At 35.0% G+C, this 24,705-nt stretch overlaps 1 protein-coding gene across 1 annotated transcript in view; it reads left to right on the top strand.

The window, feature by feature from the left end:
* Window positions 1–19,159, top strand: part of LOC149785317 (uncharacterized) — a 30,308-nt gene extending 11,149 nt beyond the window's left edge. Inside the window, exon 2 of the mRNA XM_089979212.1 lies at window positions 14,151–19,159. Coding sequence (XP_089835338.1) covers window positions 14,151–14,516 — 366 coding nt within the window. The 3' untranslated portion in view covers window positions 14,517–19,159. The remainder of the gene's footprint in view (window positions 1–14,150) is intronic.
* Window positions 19,160–24,705: the final 5,546 nt, after the last annotated feature.

The raw sequence follows: 24,705 nt of genomic DNA, 5'->3' as shown, positions 1-24,705 counted from the left end.
GTGGCAAGCTACGAGTTTAATGAGGACTGTGCTGTCCTTAGTTAGTTATATGTTATGTGTATATCCTCTAAACTTGGTAGATTGCGGTGGCAAGCTACGAGTTTAATGAGGACTGTGCTGTCCTTAGTTAGTTATATGTTATGTGTATATCCTCTAAACTTGGTAGATTGCGGTGGCAAGCTACGAGTTTAATGAGGATTGTGCCGTCCTTAGTTAGTTATATGTTATGTGTATATCCTCTAAACTTGGTAGATTGCGGTGGCAAGCTACGAGTTTAATGAGGATTGTGCTGTCCTCCCTCATGGGCCACTAGACCGTTGTTTGGCGGGTTAGGGGCTCTCGTAGAGGGAATATTTGCCTAATGAACTTGGTAGATTGCGGTGGCAAGCTACGAGTTCTTGGTTGTGCTGTCCCTGAAACATCCCGACGAACTCGCTAATACACTCGATAGGTGTTCTAGGGATATTTTTTTTTTATTTTAAAGATTCATATATTATATAATGAACCATGAAAATATCAATGATGTAATTGTTGCTATTAAAAAATTAAAAAAAGATGGAATTAATATATCTGATGAACTTAATCCTGAAAAAATAGTTTCTGACTTTGAGATTTTACAAGAACGTAAAACCCAGGGGACACACACACTATCATCTGAATACAGGCTCATGAAACGGATTCAGGCGGCAATGTTTCAGTCGCTAGCTACCGTAGAAGATGATCATGTGAAGGAGTTCGTTCCTCTCTCTGCCGCCGTAGAAAGAATTAAATCGTTATTATCCCACGAGTATGAGGCAAAGAAAACGATTAGTACCCGTATAAGACTATTAAGAAAAATAATGTTAGATCGTGAAACGATCCAGAGTAACTTCGTTACTGGTGAAACGATCCAAAGTAACTTCGTTACTGGTGAAACGATCCAGAGTAACTTCGTTACTGGTGAAACGATCCAAAGTAACTTCGTTACTGGTGATAATGAAAATGAAAGTTTTGGTAACTGGGGTCCATGTCAACGCTGACCACGTGTATTGGTAGTCAAAATCAAGAAAGTTCTAACTTTGTCAAATTGTTCCTAATAAATTTTATTTATTATAAATTTTATTTATTATAAATTAATTTTATTTATTAATAATATTATTTTTACTGAGGATTTATTTGTTTTTTTACTGAAATTTAACAAAATTGTACAAATTTCTTAATTTTGACTACCATTTACCCCATCAAATTTACAAAATTGTACAAATTTCTTAATTTGAGTACCATTTACCCCATCAAAAACATAAAATTGTACAAATTTCTTAATTTTGACTACCATTTACCCCATCAAAAACATAAAATTGTACAAATTTCTTAATTTTACAAATTATTTATTCACCGAATTAATTTATTTCTGAATTAATTTATTTATTTACTGAATTAATTTGTTTTTTTTACTGAAATTTAACAAAATTGTACAAATTTCTTAATTTTGACTACCATTTACCCCATCAAAAACATAAAATTGTACAAATTTCTTAATTTGACTACCATTTACCCCATCAAAAACATAAAATTGTACAAATTTCTTAATTTTGACTACCATTTACCCATCAAAAACATAAAATTGTACAAATTTCTTAATTTTACAAATTATTTATTTCTGAATTATTATTTTATTTCTGAATTATTATTTATTTATTTATAACTCTGATGGATGAGTTGGTAAACCCTCCGTTACATAAAGATCTACGACAAAAGTCTTACGACTTTACATACAGATTTATTACAAGCTCTTCTTCACGTATGTCAATTAAGCGATTAAGGTGGTCTGTGAGTTTAAAATTGATTCGTGTTAACATATTATTGTGACACCGTAAATACACAGGATTAGTTGGTTCTTGCACGATTAAACTTCCAGGGGGAACTTGTGGTGTGAACGTGTACAGGATGTATCCTTGTTGAGCTTGATTTGATCTTCCGAGATCTATTTGATAGCTGCCATCGATTACGTCACAAACCAGATTGACCGCGACCGTCGGTGTTATATTAACGATCCCCGGAGATACGTGTCTTCCACCGCCGTGTGGATCATTATCATGTCTAAGAACAGCTGCTGGTGGTGCTAGTTTTTTCCACGCATCGAGTATTTTAGGAAAAAACTCATCAATGACATCACCGACAGATTTTCTTAACTCGGTTACACTATACCGGGGAAATTTAAAATTTGGTACATCGGCTTCTGTTAATTTATATTTTTCTAACCATCTTTTTGCATCATATCCTTCAAATGATTCTAAACTAACCATCGCTTGAACTATTCGGTTATTAAAATATTCCATATCTGATACAAGCTGATTTAATATTTCCACACGCGTGATGATTTTTTCACGCGATGACGCTGATATGTCCAAAATATTTTCGTTAAAATATTGATTTAGTTGATCTAGTTGTTTTTTACATTCTTGATTGATTTCCTGAAAATATTTAATAATATCACTCCGATGAAGACTAAAACTATTTGCTTTTTCCCCGGAATCGTTAAAAGCCCATAACTCATCATAACTGAAAACGAAAAACCTGCTGAGCATCGATTTACCTTTTAAAATACGTAGTTCTTCCCCGTATGATGGATTAATTTCATGATATGATTGTCTGTCCGTGACATAATCAGACTTTTTCGGTTCTGGTGTTATCGGTGGTGATATTTCAGGCCAACCTAGTACGGATCTTATCGTGGATTGATAAATATCAACGGCATAATCAGGCGAGTTTATTTCAATCGTCGAGGACAGGGTGGGTTCATGAACATTAATTGATATTTTTGATTCTTTTCCTGTTATTGATTTTATTCTACGCGCAAATTCCTCACTGATCTCTTCAATCTCGTAACTGCCAGTTGGTATACCAACAACAACCCAGTCAGGTGTTCCATCGGGTTTGTTGTTGTTAGCAAATACAAGCGAATTATTTGCTGGTGTACCATTAAATGATTTTGATCTGATATTTGGCCAGCTGTAATATACTCGTAATTGTGCTAGTGCTATTTCTTTTACTGGAATTGCAGTGGGAAAATTAACACTAAATTCAGGATTAATTGAACTTACCGAGATCATCGTTATCTTTGGCGGAGTTGTGTTGGTCACGATCTGCTGGAGTAATTCTGTCATTATTGATACTTGTATCTTTAATACCTTCGTCGTATATTTTGGTTATCATTGAAAATTCGAAATCAGATATAATTCCATCACTGAGACTCGCTGATAACAACGAGGATAATTTCGAGTATGCTACCGTCGCTGTATGTAATTTTATTTTGTAATCGGATAATTTTTCGTTCGTACAAGTACATATTTTTTTTGTGATGATATTAAGCACACCTGCAATAGTTGTTGCTGCTGAAATACAAATAGTTACAGCTACTGGTGCCATCGTTGTCAACGCTGATAATATTACACCGGTTCCAGCAACAACAGCGGATACTGAATAAACAATCACATCAACGATAACCAATCGTCGTCGATATTTTTTTACTTTTACTGTATATTGATCGACTTGATCTTTTAGCGCCGCCTGCCATTCACGTGCTTGATTGTATCTGTATTGTGCACCGTCCATATATATTTTTATGCAGTAACCAATTGAGGTGTTTCAGCTACAAATTCCAAACACCACCAGAAGGATGTTGCGGTTAATTTCTTATCATCTGCTTCCAGAATAAATATTTCTTCGGTTCCGCTATTTAATACAACAGATACAACCCCGGAAAACCTGTCTGTGGAATGACGCCATGGAAACGTTGTAAATATTTCAAATTTTGCAGCACTGAACACGGACAACCTGTACACGCCAGTGACTGTTGCGGTATATTTGATAGTATTATTTTGCTGCGACCATGTTGCAAATCCCGATGATACCGTGCATACGATGTTTGTGATATGCCCGGGAGTTATTCCAGCTGGAATTTTAATCAAATTGGTTTTGCTGACAATCTCAGGAATTCCCGCTACGACGTCTTGCTGTGTTTGTTTGATCGTGTCTAGGTTATTTTTGATATCAACGAGTTTCATGTCAATGGCGCGTGGAGTACCGAAGAATTTATCTATGGTATCATCGGTTTTTTGAAAATTTCTTCGAAATCTTCCAAAAGCTCCTGCGTGAACGTCATACTCAGCCCGTAACGTGGATAATTTACCGTCTACGGTGCCATAGTTGACGTCGACGTATTTTTTTGTTGCTGCGTCTTCGTCAGATGTTGGATCTCTTAAAACTACTATTTTGTTCCCGTTCATGCTAAGTTCACCCATCATTGTGTCACCGGTGTTTCTCACGCGATTAGCAACACTTTTTGCAATTTCATCTCTGATGGTTTTAAGTGACATACTTGAATCTCTGATTCTACCACCGTCAGTAAACACGGGAATATTATCCGTAACTGCACCAAGTACTCGTCGAACTATATCATTCCATTTGATATTGCTGGTTTTTAGTTTACCATATCGATCTTGAAAAATAACAACTTCATCTGGGTCAACTCCAGCCAGGTTCATGATATCAGCGAGGTCATCCTTAGTCACATACTTCGACAGATCAACGTCGCCGAGCTTTTTCTTAACGCGTGAAGAAGATCTTCCGTAAATGTCAACCATTATATAAGATCCTTTGGATCTAAGATCTGTTTAAAACGCCTTACGCGCAACATTTCGGTTGCTTGTATAATCGTGCACGACTTTATGTGGCGGCCTGGATGATTTTGATATAGCGTCGAGTACATTAATTACTTCACGGCCGCATATTGGCGGATCTGTCATTGTTTGTGTGGGTAGCGTTGAATACCAAACTTTGGAACCTCTGGTTGTTGCGTGGAGTGGTGCGACATACTTGATAAATTCAACAGGTGGAGCTAACCCGTACGAATCAAAATAAACAATTCCACGCGGGTCAACCGCGTATGATACCCAATGAGTACCGGGTCCGGAACGTTTGTCAAGATTAATAATACCTGTTTCTAGTTTGTTTGGTTGTTTCGGTAATTGATCTCGCATAAAAACACCTCTAAAGGCAGATATTTTTAATTTTTTAGCGGCATTAAGTAAATCAAAATTTGATGCTGGAACGTCTAACGAAATGACCCTGGAAGCCTTAGGCCTCTCCCCCAACGAGATCCTGGCAATCTTAAGCCGCGTCCCTTTTTTTTGTATCCTTGCCCTGTTGCTTTCTTTAGTGCCATTCCAGCGGCTGTTCCAACAGCACCTAACGCGGCCGCTTTTGCTACGGCTGGAGCAGCTGCAGCTATTAATGCCGGAATGGCCGCAAGTAGTGGAAATATACCACCTGTTTTAACCATGTCTTTGATGGTGCTCGGGGAGAGATGGAATTGAACTCCAGTTTTTGATTCTAGGGCTTTATTGAAATGTTTAATCTGATTATTTGTCAACGATAATTTGTTTGGACCACCACTAATATGATCTCGTTTTAGTGATATTTTAGTTCCGCATTTGTTGGCGGTTTTTGATTGAAGCTTTTTTACCTGACCAGGAGTCAGAGTAACATTAACATGACTATACGACATTTTTATATAAATAATATTTTTCTAAATAACACGATTAAATATTTTCCACCGGTGCATCAACGACCCTCATTCGACCACTGCCACCTTCAAGTAACATGGCTTTGTCGCGAAGTATGACCGCGATCGCTCTGTAGAAGCCGGGAACAATTGGTGGACCGGGTATATCAGGAGGAGGGTTAGTAACATGAGCTCGAAAGTGTATATCAACAACAGATTGTTTGGATAAATCAAGATGTTCTAGTGAAAAATAATAAATCGGATATAGACCTGTAAAATCTAGTTGTGATATTTGCAAACCGGTATCTATATTTTGATCACGTCCCATGAATGACATTAAACGATGATATGCGCGCGCTACATGATTTTGAACAAAATTTATTTGTATATCCTCGGCTGGTTCTTGATGTCCATTTATCCGTAAGGAAACTTCATTAACTCCAAGGTTGTCAAATATCATATGTGAACGTTCTTGATTATTCGTCCGAGCATTATCTTGTAGTGCAATAAAAATATGTCGTGGTGCAGAAACACCCTGTTGTGATGCTATATGCCATGTAAATAAACCATTAATATTGCTTTGAGCAGCATCTGTGGTTACTGTTAACCATGATAGCAATGATTTACCGCCTTGATCCATAAAAGATAGTAATTTTTGTTCCTCAGTAATAGATGGAGTCATTACTGGCATCCATAGTGAAAGTTTTGATATATTTACTTTACCCTCAGCAACACCAGCACCTCGCCAGATTGTATCATTATCATCACCTTTTCTTACGAGCACAATTGTGTGTTTAGCTCCAAAGATGACTTTTCTAACATTTCTGCAAAATCCAAAGATGTGAGATAATGGAATTGCACACGAAAAATTTCTATCATTTCCTGACAGCGCTGCTCGGCGTGTTGCAAATCCCAGGTTGTAAGTCGCATTAACGCTTTTTATAATATCAAAATCAGCACCTGGTCTGTCTACGTGCTCAAAATCAGCCATTTGTGGATCAGCTGCAGTATTTCGTGTTGCCAGTAACTTAGTATACTGAACATGATCAGCGTTGTCAGTAATATCCTTGGCAAACATCATTGTTGGACCAGCCGATCTTGTAAAGTCGTCAGAATATCTCGCCAGACCAATTATTGTTGTAGCAACGTCGACATCATTCTGAATTGATTCAATATTTTTTCCATCAATCATATATGTGGCGCCACTAAATAATGCCATGATCCCGTTGTTGACAAAACCAACACGCAAATTAGCAGCATATGCCGTATTAGCTACAACATTCGTTACAAGTCTACCTTCTACTTTAATAAACGCTTCAGCGGGCAAGAAATATCTACTTGTATCATGAACCTGTAATTCGATTCTCCCTCGCTGATTTGGTAGTCTTGCGTCATAAGAATAAAATTGATAATCACGTACCGACTCGTACTTAAGGACAGGTGCCTCCATATCAAATGCTGGGTCTGATTCGCGCCTGAACATTTTTATTATAGTTACCATTTTTCAAATGATGATCATCGTCGACGAAGACCGCTTCCTGCTATTAAATTTGCTGTTATATTTTTTCTGCTTCTTCAGATATCGCCGCTAGTTTTTGATTTGCAGCCTGATTTATTATTTTACTTACGTCTGCGGGCATCACCTCAGTACTTGCCAGTTTCACCGGTGGTTGTTGTTTTCGTCGCAGTAATCGTGCTAGTCTTTCTTTGATCGCCGAGAACGCCTTACCAGCAACATTGACAATTGCACCAGGAGCTTTATCACGAACAATATCAATAGCCTTCATCGATAATTGTTTTGCAACAGGTGCTACTTTTGGAGCTATCCTCGTGAATAATCCCCGAATGACATCACCAAGTCCATTTCCGTAAATAACACTATAGATTGGTAATCGTGAGTTTACCGCTCTAACCTGTGTGGGTTTACGATGATTATCATGCACAATCATCTTATTTTATTTACCATTTATCTAACAACTAGTCATCAACGAGCTCATCAATAAGTTCTCGGTAAACGCCAATATCCATGATACCACCTTGAAATAGTCGCCGACAAATATCAGCTGCTTCATTGGTTATTTCTGGTGAATTATTTCCGGCACGTTTTCCTCCTATGAGAACTTCTAACCGTGACACGTCATTGATGATATTATCAGGACAAATAAAATTATTTCCCAGACCACTGCCAGTAGCTCCTTCGTCTGATTTCTTAGATGGTGAGTATAATCCTTTCATTCGTCTAATTTCACCCAATTCCAGATCTTCCCGGTCCTTTTGTTTTCTTGCTTGCTCAGTTATTTTAAATTTTGACGCCAACCTCTGCTGCGGCGAAGAATATTGTTGTTGTTCTATATGTTGCAGAGGTGGAGGAAGCTGATACTGGGAGGACTCTCCTTGTCCTAGTTGTTCCCGTCTCCCTCTAAGTCTATTTACTTCTTCATTAAATCTTTTAAATTCTTGACCTCTAGCTTGTTTTTTATTGTAATATACGCGATATATCCATTTAATGAAATTATCATCACTTGTATTTTCATGAGAGGGTTTTAAAAAATTAGATTTATTAGATATATTTTTTGATATCATCTCAGGTAATTTCTCTCTTTCAATATTTCTAATTTCCTCAACAACTCCTTCGTTAAATCTTGCAATTAATTTTAAGCTCTCTCCTCCTGATTTGGATTTAGATGCAAGTTTCTCTCTCACATCGGCGACTTCAGTACAAAGTTCTCCAATACCTTCAAGTATTTCCTCACCAACGGGTGGAGGTTGAGCCGCAGCTATGTCAGTTGGAAGGTCTCGTAAAATCTTCTTTGCCTGTTTAGTTCTTCTTGCTATTTTTTCTGATACCGGAAGAAGATCTTCTTTGATGACAGTTGCAACTTGTTCAGTAGCTGCAGTGACGGGTTTGAACAGTTTTTTAGTGTCTTCTTCATACTCAACTTTTGCTTCTTGCTGCGCTTGTAGATTTTTTCTAAATGAGTCTTTGACAGGAAGAAATTTTTTAATTGCTTCTAATCGTTCTCGAGCTGTTCTTGCAGTATGAGATTCTGGATGTATCATTTTATTATAACATAATAATTTAATTAATATCAGCAGAAGAGGAGCAGCAGAGAGGGGTGATGATAAAATTAAATTGAATTAAACAGATATCATTAATATAATGAACAACTGTGCGTGGTTACGTCAAGGAACCACTAACAATTGTAATAAAAAATGCCGTGGAGAATATTGCAAGAAACATAATTATCTTATAAAGAAAAATCCTCATGCTGGTCCACGAAGTTGTGTTGGATGTAACAACGGCGTTAGAGGATTATATCAGATTTGTAAAAATTGCGGTGGAGATCGATACAGAAGTTTGATGATATATTATAAACACAGAAAGAACATAAATCCAAAAATAAAAAAACCACCATCAGAACTTGAATATTACTTGAAACATAGAACAAATTCCGAAGATTCAGATGAAGATTCCCATGATTCAGATGATGATTCCCAAGACTGATAGCAGCAGAGAGGGCTCGTCTACAATTCTGTTTGGGACAAACAATAATCGTAGACGTGGTAATTGACCTCTATGAGTGGTCACTATTTTTTTTTTGGTAAAACACAAGGGTGACCACTCCCTTAAGTGGTCTGTTCACCCTCTCTGCTGCTCCCCTTGATGTACATACATGTTGCCATTATAAGAGTGCATCAAAATGAACATAATGCAATAGCTGGGCGGCAAGTTCAAAGGTTTTGACTGGCGGCTGAATGGGAAAATGTACTTATAGCCCGACGTCCCGGACTAGTCATTTTTGAAGTCAGACAAGTAAAATATTCCAAGTCGCTAGTCTGGGACAAGTGCTTTTTAAAAACTTTGGGCTAGTTATTATTTTCATGCTTTAATCTTTGGCCAATCATGCCCCCTGGGTGTACTGAATACTTGATTCTACCCCTCTTCGCGTATACATGTACATCCTGTTACCGCTCGACTGCATATTGGGCTAAGCGACCAAATTATCGGGAAATCAAAACACGTCAAACAAAAGAAAGCCAGTATGATCAATTAGCAGTGTTGTAAGCGGTTTTGTTGCAGTGAGTTTACTCAATCTAGATCATAACGAGCGGTTCACTATGATTTTAATCCAGCGAGTCAGTGCATTTAAATTAATGAAAGGTACTTTACCGACATCAGTGTTGGTTTCCTTTATGAACTGATTAAATGACAGTAATAATTCTTTAATTTGTAATTGATGATACAGATTATTAACTTCCACGTGTGATATTGTGTTTTGAAGTGAAACAATTACGCTAATTAATGAGCTGGTTTCAGTTCGTATTTAAAAGAGAAAATTGATGTTATGATCACTTTAGAAGTAGTTGTCAAGCAAGCTGATGGTTACTCAGTGGATAAAATAAGTTTGCTAAATTATTTTCGCAAGGAAGGTAATAATGGCGATTTGGCAAAGGTAAATTTGTTGAAAATAGAGGGATAAAACGTAAGATGGATATTGAGTGTGCGGTAGCAATTTCTGAGTGTGAATGAGGATTTAGTTCAATGAACTTAATCAAGACTTCTTTCAGGAATTCCTTAAACCAAAAGAGTTTACAAATGCTAATGAACATTTCTGCAAATGGACCAGAGCTTGATGACCTTAACCCAGACACAGCTATCAACTGCTAGCTTAGTGCTGGTGCAGGTGGTAGAAATATACATGGACATATTTTCAAATCCATCACCTAAAACATATATCAATGAAGATGAGGAATCGAAATGTATAATAACCAATGTTTTCGAAAAATTAAATTCTTTTAAGAAATAATTATGTTGTGTATATTTTTTCTTTCTATGGATTAAGTACATACGTCTCATCAAATCTCGGCAAGTGATTACCATTTTGGGACCAGTGAAATGTAAGGTGGGACTAGTGAAGAGAAAGGTGGGATTAGTGAATTTTCTGAAACCACTTGTCCTGGACTAGTGTTAAAAAAAAATTTGCTCAGCCATGCATTGATTGAATTCAGAGTCAGAAAGACCCAGAGATGTACATGCGGTCATTTATAAAAGTACATCAAATAAACAACTTTAGCTTTTGTTATTGTGTTCATTTCCAAATGTTTCAGAATAAGTAGTGCACATGACCTCAGAATCAAAACATGTTGAGACTTAGACAAAATGCCATTCGTAAATTTGGATAAGTATTTTGGGGTTAAACGGCAAACTTAAGAAGATTGTAACGAGATTCAGAAGAGTGCTTAAGCTGCTAGAATTTGTAGTTCCGATAGGACAGTAGCTAAGTGTAAGAAAGTGTGTGATGCCTAGCTTAGTGTTTGGAATAAGTCCATACTTTGATTACAAAATTCAGTATTACTCTGCTGGAAGAACAAGAGCTATTTAAGAGGTACATTGACTGACCATACTTTTTTAAAATGCACCTCGCTTTTGTCCAGTTAGTTCTAGTGTTTTAGCGAAATGTATTCATCAAGACATCAGTAGCTAGGCCTAGTTTTGTTATCAATTAAGTTGTCAAACAAACTCTTGCCCATTCAGAAGCATGTTTTCACTGACCATTAACCCTTTTCTGAGTAAGGTAGCAACTATCAATTTCTTGCATGATATCCTTTGATGATAAAACATACTAACATGTGTTTTAAGATCAGAATCGGTGATCTGGATATATATTAACTGCCTTTTATACACTATTTCGTCTTAAAATTAGTTTGAAACTAACGGGAAATAATGGTGGACTTCGCAAAGTCTGGGGTGTACCAGTTTATTAGATTCTGTTTTTGTAAATCATCAGGCAGATAATTTCAGAAAATATGCAAATCATTGAAAGCAAAGCCAATGTATTATTTTATTAAAGATTTAACTTTAAACTGCAAATTATGTAGGTCAGAAACGTATAGAACAATGCTATGTTGTGGAATTCGCGAGATGCGCTTTAAGGTCTAAGCTATTTTCTGACTTGACACATATTTGCGAAAATACTGGGGAAAAACAGAAAATCAGATACTATTTAACCATTGCCTAAAATTACTACAAGGACGTAGACAAATAAACCATAAATTTGCAATCCTGTCAGTGGACTCTTGTAATGAAGCTATTTGAAAGTGAGTGATTACATTACGAAAACCTCTCCATCTAAAAATAGATGCACTCACATCTGTGTTGATTTTGTAGGAAAGAAGGACTGCAGCGTTTGTTGGTGGGACTCCTATTTTTACCAAAATGGGAGTCCTGGACTCTAGTTTTAGAATCCTAGCGAGACCTCTGTAATTGGTATCTCCAGTGTTAGTGTTTTTAAACTACCAGATCATTTAAGTGTTGGACAGTTCTTACAAAATTTGGAAAACTTCAGGTGCTGTGGTCACCATCCTTGTGTGGAGAGTTGGACAAATCTCAGAGTTCAGAATAGTGTTTCTTGAAATCAGTAAAGACAAATCTCAGAGCTTTTCAAGTTTGTTCATATTAGTGAGATGAAATGATAGGTATGGGGACAAGAGTTTATAATAATAAATAATAATAATAATAATTATGACTTTATTTAAAGAGGGTGGCACTGTTAGTTGCATGAAACTAATACTACTTGTAGCCCTCAGTGATTTACATATTGACATACATAGTTCCACAGAATATACAATTGTACATACTATTAATTCATTCTCAAGGAACAAAGAACAAAATAAAAACAATGTCTAGGTTCATACTGAACAAAATAATTTTTAAAAAAATACATTTATAATAAACTACAACTACATAATAAACTGGCACTTTTATAAGAACAAGCTTCAACTAGGTAAATACAGTAAACTAAAGTCCCTCAAAGTAACTGATGTTCTACTGGGCAAAAAGAATTTCCATGAATTCAAGATAAGACATTGCTCAAAGAAACAATTTTTAGACACCAGTACTGGGCTGGTGGCCTAAATAAACTCACAAGCCATGACTGAAATTCCACAAGTCCAAACTCTAAATTCCACATGCCCAACATTTCCCCTTTTTGAATATTGTCACACAACATTGCAAAAGCAGCAATTCAAATATAAATTCAATAGGGTTCAAAGAGGCTTGAAGGTAATGCAAGTGTCGTTAGTGTTCATCGCTACGATGGCATGCTTTACCGGGTAAAACTCGATCTCGCTAGAGTTCTGAAATGTTTTGTTGGGCTTTACTGATAGCTATTTTCTTTAAAAATGAATTACACTTGAACACTATTCCGACAGCTGAAATGATCACGTTTTACATTCTATATATGCAGTAAAATCCCACTTCAGCATTGCCGCTGTTCACAAACTTGTCAAGAATATAATACATATGGCTTAAACATTCTCATTCAAGGTAATAATATAGAATTGTCTCAAAAAGCAGCTAGCTTAATGTACAATATTCATATACTAACCAAAAGTGCAAGTGAAAGATTATAGTTTACTTGCTAATGAAAGCTGTCTTGTTTATTAATCATCTATCTTGCAGTTGTTCAGTTGGTATAGTGCCAGACTTATAATCCAAGGGTTGCTGGTTCAATACCAGCCCAGGTCTGCTGCCTTTGTGTGTCATTGGGGAAAGGCACTTACTGGGCAAATCCCATTGCCTCTGCATATTATAGCCAATAATGTGTTAAAAATGCCTTTAAAACCAACCCCCAACCCCACACACACACACAAACGCCCAACAAATTCCTTATTGAGCAATGTTGTCATAGGCACTTTTGTGTCAAAAAGGAAAACTATTGACAAATCCCACTCCCCTCCTAGGAACTGGTTGAAAATGAGAGGATATTGGCTATTGTTTTCCCGTTTTGCATACAGAAATGAGTTACTTTAAATGTAGTGTAAAGGAAAGCTGTAATGAAAGAGAGACAACTCCTGCGAGACTGTAATGAAGTAATGCAGTCAAAATAACCCTTGTGCAACTCATTTGGATGTCTTGGAAAGCTATCATTTTCGACTGTCTGTGTCTCATCTTCTTAAAATTGTTTATCTAGTATTTTGCTGGACATGTACAGATGCATTGGAAAAATTTTGGTCTCTGCTCGAAAGATCTTGAGAGAAGTTGGTTACCATATAAGAAAACATGTTCAGAAGAACTTTCCTACTTTACTGACATGCAGTGAAATACATGTCTGTGACTTCAAGTACATTGAGTTTCAAGACTGTGACTTCAAGAAACTTTTCTGGCTTCAGACAACTCACACAACTATCTTGTATTATATTTTGAGTACAATGCATTTCTTCTCTGATTTGATTAATAAATCCTTTAACTTGACACATTTAAAAATAGTGATTGCTGTGTTAGATCGACAAAATGTATTCATTTCCAATGGTGCTAAACTGAATGACCCAGCATAGGATTTTCCCATGATCATGTTTTGTATTGCGTGAGAGATTGGTGGCCATTTTTTTGTTCAGGTTAGATATATGCAAGTTAGTACAGATGTAAAGAATAATAATAAAGACAAATGTTTAAGTGAGAGTTTTAAACATTGTATCTTGTAGTTGTTTCATAAATTTCGTTCTTAATAGTACTTGAATATTTTAACTTAGTACTTGAATATTTTAACTTATTTTTTATCTATACACCATGGCCTCTACAATAAAGAATTATTGCCTTTTTCAGCCAATCTTCAAGATCTTCAAGGATAACAACATCAAGTATGTTGTCATATTGAGAGATGTAGGAGATCTCAGAATTTATCTTGGCTCATCCCATGCAATGGAAGTGCATTTTGATGCTGTAGGAGAGAATGGAATCAACATAGGAGGCTGCAACTTGCTTGAAGATGAGTTTGGAAATTTAAATTCATACAGTTGGGGACAGCTAAAGACACCATTTATTGTGACAAGTCAAGAACAAATAGAAAGAGTGCTACATGTGAGTAAGGCACAAATTGAAACAGTCTCTTATAGGATAAATTTGTCTCAAGCCATTCACCAGCCAGATGATACAGAGGAATCAGTTTCAGTTGGATCTACTAATCCCTGATGGTTCATTTTGTCATATGACATTTGTGGTTTTGAACTATTTTTCTTCACTTAATTAATATATACATTTGGATATGTTATCCAGGAACAGACCAGCTGTTGGAATTCTGTCATTTTTGTGTATTTTTACCTAATTTATTGGAACAAATGACATGTACATGTGGTGCTTGGTTCATAAGTCATTAATTTGTCAACAAAAGGTCGAGACAGATCAATGGCTATTTTTTAAGTAACCTGAATCATGAAACCGGAGAACAATTTTGACCAAGCTCAGAGATCTCGGAAACACTTAATTACGCGTATTTGGACGCCAATTTTTTATCTGGGACGCAGAAAATCACTGAGGCAAGAGTCCTCCGTGCGCATGTAATAGGTGGATGGCAAAATTCAAAAGACTTGCCAGTCCTGCTTTGTGGGAAAATGTGTTGATCAGTTTGCTGTGCTGATATGTACAATGACATAATTCAGTGACTGAAATCCCTTGATGTACATTTATGTTGCCATTATAAGAGTACATAAAAAAGAACATGATGCAATAGCTGGGTGGCAAGTTCAAAGGCTTTGATTGGCGGCCGAGTGGGAAAATGTAATGATATTTACAGCGATTGAATCCAGAGTCAGAAAGACCCAGAGATGTACATGTGGTCATTTGTTAAAGTACATCAAATAAACAACTTTAGCTTTTGTTATTGTGTTAATTTCCGAATGTATCGGAATAAGTAGTGCACGAGAATCAAGACATGTTGAGACTTAGACAAAATGCCATTTGTAAATTTGGATAAGTATTTTGGGGTTAAACGTCAAACTTACCAAGATTGTAACGAGATTCAGATGAGTGCTAAAGCTGCTAGAATTGATAGCTCGGATAGGGCACTAGCTATGTGTAAGAAAGTGTGTGATGCCTAGCTTAGTGTTAGGAATAAGTCCTTACTTGGATTGACAAAATTCAGTATCACTCTGATGGACGAACAAGAGCTATTTAAGAGGTACATCGACTGACTATACTTTTTTTAAAAATGCCCCTCGCCTTAGCCCGGTTAGATCTAGTGTTGTTAGCGAAATGTATTCATCAATAGATCAGTAGCTAGGCCTTGTTTTTATATCAGTGTCGTTGACAAACTCTTGCCCATTCAAAAGCATATGTTTTGATAGCTGATTGACCATTAATCCTTTTCCAAGTAAGGTAGCAACTATCAATTTCCTGCATGATATCCTTTGATGATAAAACATACAAACATGTGTTTTAAGATCAGAATCGGTGATCTGGATATATATTAACCGTCTCTTATACACTATTTCGTCATAAAATTAGTTTGAAACTGTAAGTGAACCAGTAGGCCTAACGGGAAATAATGGCAGACTTCGCTAAATCTGGGATGTACCAGTTTATTAGATTGTTTTCGTAAATCATCGGGCAAATATTTTCAGAAAATATGCAAATCATTGAAAGCAAAGCCAATGTATTATTTTATTAAAGAATTCACTTTAAACTGCAAATTATGTAGGTCAGAAATGTATAGGACAATGCTATGTTGTGGAATTTTCGAGGTGCACTTTAAGGTCTAAGCTATTTTCCGACTTGACACGTATTTGTGAAAATACAGGGAAAACAGCAAATCAGATACTATTTAACCATTGCCTAAAATTACTACAAGGACGTAGACAAATAAATAAACCATAAATTTGCAATCCTGTCAATGGAAAGTTGTAATGAAGCTATATTAAAGTGAGTGATTACATTACGAAAACCTCTCCATCTAAAAATAGATGCACTCATGTCTGTATTGATTCTGTAGGAAAGAAGGGACTGCAACTTTTGATGGTGGGACTCCTATTTTCACCAAAATGGGAGTCCTAGACTCCTAGTTTTAAAATCCTAGCGAGACCTCTGAAGATAATAGAAATTGTTTTCACTTGATTGGTTATTTCGTGAAAGTTACAAGTGCTCAACCAATAAGATTAACTGGAACATCACTATATACAGTAACTTTTATTGTCATTACATGATTTAAATTTGCTTTGTATATAAATATGAAGACATTTAGCTGCCAAATTGCAGACAAAGTAAAAAAAAAAAAAATAGATAATGTGTGAATACCTTCGCTGCAATGCAGCAGGATGAATTTCTATACAGTATGTAAGGTATATTCTGTTTTGGACACAAATATGTTGACATTGCAGATGAATTGCAGTGATTTTAGGAAATATATTTTATATTGAGAAGCAGTAAATTTTGTAAGCACCTGTCCATCTATTCAACTGAACATTTCCAGATCTGCACCACAGGATGGAAATTCACAAAAGTTTGCATGTTTTAAAGGAGTGCTATTATTGGCTACTATCTATGTCCAGGAGAGGGATTGAAGGACAAAATGTAAAAAGCATCCAATATGACAATTTTAAATATTTCTGATAAAAAATGTATTTACATATGGTCATAGCAAGAAGATACTTTATATTTATGATACAGTTTGCATAATGACTCCTAGGTTACAGTCTGTTGGTGATGGCAGAGTATGGTGATTTTGCTGTGGCAAGCCACTGCTGATGCTCTCCTTTTCATATTTATTCCCTTTTTAATTTAAAACATTTGTATGTTTTGATTTTATCAGGATTTATACAACATTCTTGACAATTTACATTTTTAAAATACTGTGCTTAATTAACTGTTTTGGATATTAGTGAAATAGGTACTATATATTTTATCAGAAATGCAGTGTGTTGTATGTGAATGTACAGTCTTTATTTATATATCCGGTTAAGGCACCTTTGTGTTGAAGTCTTTGTTTTTATCTACATTTTTTGTTCAGAAGAAGAAAATGGAAGAGTGTATTCAGAAGTTATACTTTTGGCAGTTATTTTGCATAGTGATGGAATGCTTAGTATATTGTTGCAGGAACTTTAATGTGTTATTAATATAGCCGAGTTGTACCACTGTAAGGATTACTGACCAGTCAGACATACCCATTTGCCTGTGAGACAGCACTCTTTAACAGCTAATGCAGGATCTACAAAGAGGTACATTGGTTTTAGACTAGAAAAGTTCATGGGATGGCCTGTTGTCTGTCTTCTGTCAGTTCATGTTTCTTGGAAGACTGAACAAAACTTTACACACATGCACACACAATAATCCCAAGGTCTAGTTTGTCCTAAATGAAACTGGTACTCCTTGGACATCCAAAATCATCTTGAAAATATTGTTATTGCTATGGCTTCTGAATACACGGTCATACTAGTATGGAGTTTTCACCAGATCATTTTATATTATATCTAGATGAGCCAAAATGAAAATTGTGCCATTTTGAAAATCTTGTTTTAATAGTTTACTTACCATTATTGCCTTGCTATTTTTTCCAGAATGGACTTACCTGTGTCCAAATGATAAAATTTCATCATCCCATTAAATAGATAGTTCCAAAATGTTTAGAACAGATATAACATGGACCAAATCTGACTTGCGTATCACAGGTCTGTGTGCAGTAACTATCTTTTTATGGATGGATTGTCAGATTGATCATGCTGAAATTGCTATCAGAAAAATTGCCCTTTTTCAGCCATTTACGTTTTGACTGTGCATCTGTCTGAGGTTGAACTGTTTGATTTGCATAGGATTAATCCATTAATTGAAACGTTGGCATCCTTTTGAGCTTACTTATAGTGCAATGATAATTTTCTTTATAGTGGTTACCATGGCAACCAAATCCTGCTTAGAGTTTTTAAAAATCATGACATATTTACATATTTTTCAGTATTAATTTATTATGAGCTTATTACTTTCTTACCAAATTAGTGATGCTTTTAATTTTTTTTAAAATTTATAATTGAGAAAAGCAAAATTTTCTCATTATTTGGTTTAGATTGTCCACCTTCCACCAAATATGGGCACACAACAGGTTTTTTGTTTTCAGCAAAGTATTAAGATTGAATACTTAAAGTCAGCAGAGTTTAGCTGTATATTTTGTGCTTACATTTTTCTTGAATGTACTGGTCTTAAATATTTAAAATATAGAAATATATTTTGGTCTTACATTGAATTTGCGAATAGTTTTGATACTATGGTAACCAAAAATTAAAGCAGTAATATTAACATGTTAAAGCCGATTTTATAACATCTCCAAAATGTTAATGCCTATGTTCAAATATGAAAAGAAATAAACAGAATCATATTAAATTACTTATTTCATTATTCTGTCATTCATTGTCCAATTGATCCATCATTGTCATTATTCAGTGGATTAGCGATGTTAATATTCATTAGCATCTGAAGCGCATCTTGCTTTATACAGTTTCTCTACAGTTTTGATGTTGTTCATATGTGCAACGTACTATGTTTAACCAGTGTTGCATTATACTGGTGTAAGTGTGAGCAAATGACAGCTCAATTATTATTCATCAAACTTTAACTTGAAACATCAACGTTGCAATAGCAGTTAAACAAGAAAAAAAAATCAAAATGCTTGAGTAATACTGCCTACCGTAAATTAATTACTTCATTTATCTTTCCTTTTTTAACGCACCTCCACACATTCCAACCATTACACATTTGGTGTGATCATTATGCTTTTTATTCCCACCTAATTACACTTCACGCTTGCTTGTATATGGATTATGCTTTTCTGGTACATTAAAAATAAGGCAATAAAAGGTTGTGTTTGTCATTTTCATTATCATCACTTTAATTCAATTCATCATATAAATTTGAGAATGTTCTAAAAAAAGAAGACTGTTGCATAAGAAGAGCATAAGAGTACATTTGTCCATCCTAGATATACAAGTACTTTCCTTTGTTTCTGTTTATGGCAACTGTATCTGACACATTTCCAAGAAAACATATGGGTTTCTCGATTTGAAACTTTGCCTGACAAACTCATTATATTGATAATATAGTATGTTAGTGGACCAGTCTGTACTTTGAAATAAAATGGTGCCACATGTTATATGAAAGCAGCATAAGAATGTGACTTATGGATGTTCTGTGACTAAAATGTTAAAGCAGATTGATCTTTTCAAATTTAAAACTTGTCAGATCAGGAAAAGGACAAATCAACACCGTTTTACAAATTTGAAAAGAAGAATATGATAGTGATGCAACACAGCACTCGAACTGAGTACGCTGTAATGCTCATTGCAGAATTTTTGCACTTCGCGATCATTCAGCAAAGAAACACATGTGGACTAGTTAAAGTCGGTGTTAAATAATAATAATAATGTGTCAGAATGTTTTGTGTTTGCATTTCAGTTCTTTGTGACAAGTATTTTGTCCAGCTGCAAAACAAGGTTCATAGCAAAAGAAAAATGTACATTTTTTCACCCAGTGTACTGTAATTATGACATAATAGATTATACTTTTATGCTCTGTGTTTTTTGGCCACTTATATCAGCTATAATTACAGTTATACTACTCTCATGGTTGGCATGTATGCCTCCGCAAAAAGACAGCTAATTTTTAATCAAGACTCGAAAGCCATTATGGACCGCATTTGATCCCATCATTATAATACCTCAAAACAACATTGCGTATTTGGCCTAAACTGTCCAGATTGCAACAATTAGGTATCAGTTAAAAGCTTGTTGTGTATACATATTAGCCATAATCACATTATTGGATCATGCATCATTGCTCTGGTTGCAACAAGTGCTGAAAAACAATTTTGTACCTAGTAGACTGGTTCTGGCTGGTTTCTGTAATGCATGGGTAGAACATATAAAAATTTGGGTTTTCATTTTTGTTTTCAAAAATCAGTTAAGTTTCAGAAGTGATAGATTTCAACTATAAAACTATGTGCAGTAGACTTCCTTAAAAATGGTATTTTTTCTTACAATTGGTAGAATTACATGTTAAAGCCAAGTGAGCATTAATTATAGGTACTTATGTTCTCCATTGATAGGTCACATGCTTAGCTTTGTACACAAAGCTTACAGCTTTGACTGAATGTGTAAGTAGATGATCTTCCTAAGGGTAAGGGACTATCATGAGGATTTATTGATTTATTAGTCTTTAAAGAACTTCTAAATAAATTTCTAGTTTGTCAGTGTGATTGAAGTTTTCACAGGCAAATCAGATTTTATTTTTTCAACAAGCCTAACAGGCACTTCACTTAAAATACAGAAAGGGCCCAATCTGAAATTAGAGTGGCCCCAGGCACCTAGCTATCAGATTTTTAGCACTGTATTTGCATTTGCAAATACTTAGGTACTGCTTAATTTAGATAGGAATATACTATGATGACCACCAATGATGAATCGAGCTTTTACATCGTAAGATCAGAATCTTATAAGGAAAAACTGAGATCAGCTTTAAAATGTGTTACAAGATTATCCTATTGTTGCAAACTTTAAATTATTGGTTATTATTGTATATAATCTTGGATTTATTGTCTTGCAAATTTTATGGTGAATGCCTTAAGTTTACATTTTGTTTAAAATTTAAAATTATTGAAAAATCCTAAAATTCTACATACCCCTCTTTTATCTGTTGTTCATTTTTTTTAAATGGTGACATTGTGTACATCAGCTCTTCAAAAGAAATGTTCTACACGACACACTTAAAGTATGCCATTTCCATCAGATCATTCTGTATCAAGTAGTTGACAAGTATGCTAACTAGAAACAAAAGTTTTGTGATATAATAACCATGTATATGCATGTGTACTCAAAATGTCAGAAAGCAGAACAATCCAAATTCTAAAATCGTGTCATCAATAGTAGTGATTAATAGAGCATATAATAATAATCTTAATAATAAGACTTAAATGGCGCCTTAGATATAGTTGTTCAGTGACTGATGAGATATCGGTGTTTCGAGAATAATTCTATAATTTCCTATTGGTTGCGCGAGGTCACGTGAATATGCTTAATTCGATGCAAAATCAATAGTATATGCTGCCACGTGGTGTCTGACGTGAAGTACAGTCGCCGTATACAGCGCATATCATACAAAAAAATTTAAGCATTCACATTCATTCCGATTTTCGGAGTCATTCACACTTATTGTGTTCCTGATGTATGTCTGCATATGTGTTTTATCGCGTACTTAGAAATTTTTCGAGAGGAAAAACATTTGTTTGGACTGTTCAGTGGAATTTTAAATTGCTTATTATTTGGACTATAATATTATTTTGGAACTGTTAAATTATTCGAAGGAATTCTGGACAACGCCATCTTGACAACGTCACGGTTGTTGGAGGACCAGTACATTTCATATATTAAGTTCCTATTACATTTTTTATTTATAACTTTGATAATTAAATTGTTTGTTAAGTTTTTGTTGTTTTTTCTTTTCTGTTACATAAGTATTTTCTGTTACATAAGTTTGTGACCATAAAGTCATAACACTACTTTTACATTAACTGACAGACCTCTATAACTTTTTCTCACACAATTACTCCCCCTTTGTTAAAAAAAAAAATTCATGCAAGGTTTAATCATACGTTGATGGGCTCCTATTTTTGCATATCTAATGTCTACAAACTGATGTACAGAAAATAACTAAAAAGCGTCCGTATGGCCCAGAAACGTCAAGTAGTTGACAAGTATGCTAACTAGAAACAAAAGTTTTGTGATATAATAACCATGTATATGCATGTGTACTCAAAATGTCAGAAAGCAGAACAATCCAAGTTCTAAAATCGTGTCATCAATAGTAGTGATTAATAGAGCATATAAGTGTATACAATGATAAATTTAAAGTAATGTTGAATTAAAACTTTTTAAAAAAATGTGTTTTGGGTATAAACTAGGTAAAAAGACAGGATGCATTGGCAACGACACTTAACTGTGTTAATATAATAATACCTGTGTTATATAATAATATTCTAGCAGATGCAAGGAATATCATTGGAAATCTGTCTCTGTAGGTTGTTTGGAAGCACATGATTTTAATATTCATGTGTCATAGAACATAATCAGAAAACAATCATATTCTCTTTTGACATGTCGTTTTAAAGAAACAACAAACAGTTGTTGTCAAGGCAAACAAAGAACTTGACTAGCATCAGATGCTGATATATATATATATATATATATATATATATATATATATATATATATATATATATATATATATATATAGTCAAACCTGTCCTAACCTTAACTTGGCGTCACCTGTTCACAATAGCCAATTCTATTTTGTCCCTAGCAAATTTCCTATATAAATGTACTGTATGTAACAGTGCCTTCTATGGAGTGTGTCAAGATATTTCCAAAATCAATCTGTTCAACAGTATAATCTTGCATAGGAGCTATAAATAGATGTTTACATATGTGTTGACATTTATTAATAATAATCTTAATAATAAAACTTAAATGGCGCCTTAGGTATAGTTGTTCAGTGACTGATGAGATATCGGTGTTTCGAGAATAATTATGTAATTTCCTATTGGTTGCGCGAGGTCACGTGAATATGCTTAATTCGATGCAAAATCAATAGTATATGCTGCCACGTGGTGTCTGACGTGAAGTACAGTCGCCATATACAGCGCATATCATACAGAAAAATTTAAGCATTCACATTCATTCCGATTTTCGGAGTCATTCACACTTATTGTGTTCCTGATGTATGTCTGCATATGTGTTTTGTCGCGTACTTAGAAATTTTTCGAGAGGAAAAACATTTGTTTGGACTGTTCAGTGGAATTTTAAAGTGCTTATTATTTGGACTATAATATTATTTTGGAACTGTTAAATTATTCGAAGGAATTCTGGACAACGTCACGGTTGTTGGAGGACCAGTACATTTCATATATTAAGTTCCTATTACATTTTTTATTTATAACTTTGATAATTAAATTGTTTGTTAAGTTTTTGTTGTTTTTTCTTTTCTGTTACATAAGTATTTTCTGTTACATAAGTTTGTGACCATAAAGTCATAACACTACTTTTACATTAACTGACAGACCTCTATAACTTTTTCTCACACAATTACTCCCCCTTTGTTAAAAAAAAAAAATTCATGCACGGTTTAATCATACGTTGATGGGCTCCTATTTTTGCATATCTAATGTCTACAAACTGATGTACAGAAAATAACTAAAAAGCGTCCGTATGGCCCAGAAACCAGGTACAATTTACATCCAACTGTTCTCACTAAAGAATAAATAAATGCAACTATCTATATAATTTCAAAAATGTTCAGGTCTACCCTTTCATAATCTTTGCAATAAGTAACTTATCACATAAATCACTGGCAAATAGAGCATACAAACAAGGCCCTATTTCTTTGTAATATATTTCTGATTTTGAAAGTAGTATCATTATTACAGTTTTGGAAAAGGCTTATTGACAGACGTCCGCTTAGCATCCGATCCCTACATTGTTAAAGCCTTCAAGCTAAATTTGTTAACACTGTTAAGGCTCTCGGGCTGTAAACGTGTACTCGATTTTAACTGCCTGTACATCAGTTGTTATTGCTCCGATACTGTATATTTCCTTGCAGTCGCCGGTTGTTTTCGATTTCCACCAATACAGTATTTAACTTAGCCATGCTAATCGTTTTATCCTCAATAGCCATCGGGTACAGCTTGGTAATTGTCATGAGAATGCTTTGTGTCGCTGTGAAAAGTTTTAAAAAGACACGTATTAGTGAATACATCAGTGATGAGATTATTTTATCAGACCTACCGGTGACAACGGTTACTACTGATATGGCTCCAACAACAATTCCGATTGGTGTGCCTGCAATAGTAAATGTAATCGTGATTCCCACCACCGACAGGCCAACATTGGTTGCCACAGTGATACCACAAAAAACATCTACAACTACACATGCCTTTATATATTTCATGACTAGCACGGTTCTCTTGGCAATTTCATTTCACACCCGCTGTTCAGCTTCGATTATTTTCTCTGGTAACATGGAGGGTCTGTCATAGTGCTTCTATTAATAAAGGTGAGTGTGAAGTACACTCGCTAAAAAAAAATATTAACTTCTTTAATCACAAAACTCTCTCTCTCTCTCTCTCTCTCTCTCTCTCTCTCTCTCTCTCTCTTTTCTTACAAATTATTATATTTTACTTGAACAATTGTCATAAAATGATAGAAAATATCTGCCTGAGAAATCCGACAATTGTAGGTTCTGGTGGCCTAACACCACGTTCATAAAGAAACACATTGATTATGTCAGTAAATTATGTTTGGAATTCGGGGCCCCGAGTGGTCTGAAGCGCTCTCCATTACGGATCACTGCCATCTCA

This window comes from Sinohyriopsis cumingii, chromosome 13 (genome assembly GCF_028554795.1).
Source record: "Sinohyriopsis cumingii isolate HCF-2022 chromosome 13, ASM2855479v2, whole genome shotgun sequence".
Taxonomy (NCBI): Eukaryota; Metazoa; Mollusca; class Bivalvia; order Unionida; family Unionidae; genus Sinohyriopsis; species Sinohyriopsis cumingii.
The sequence above is the reverse complement of the archived record's forward strand: the minus strand, read 5'-3'. Positions and strand labels throughout refer to the sequence as shown.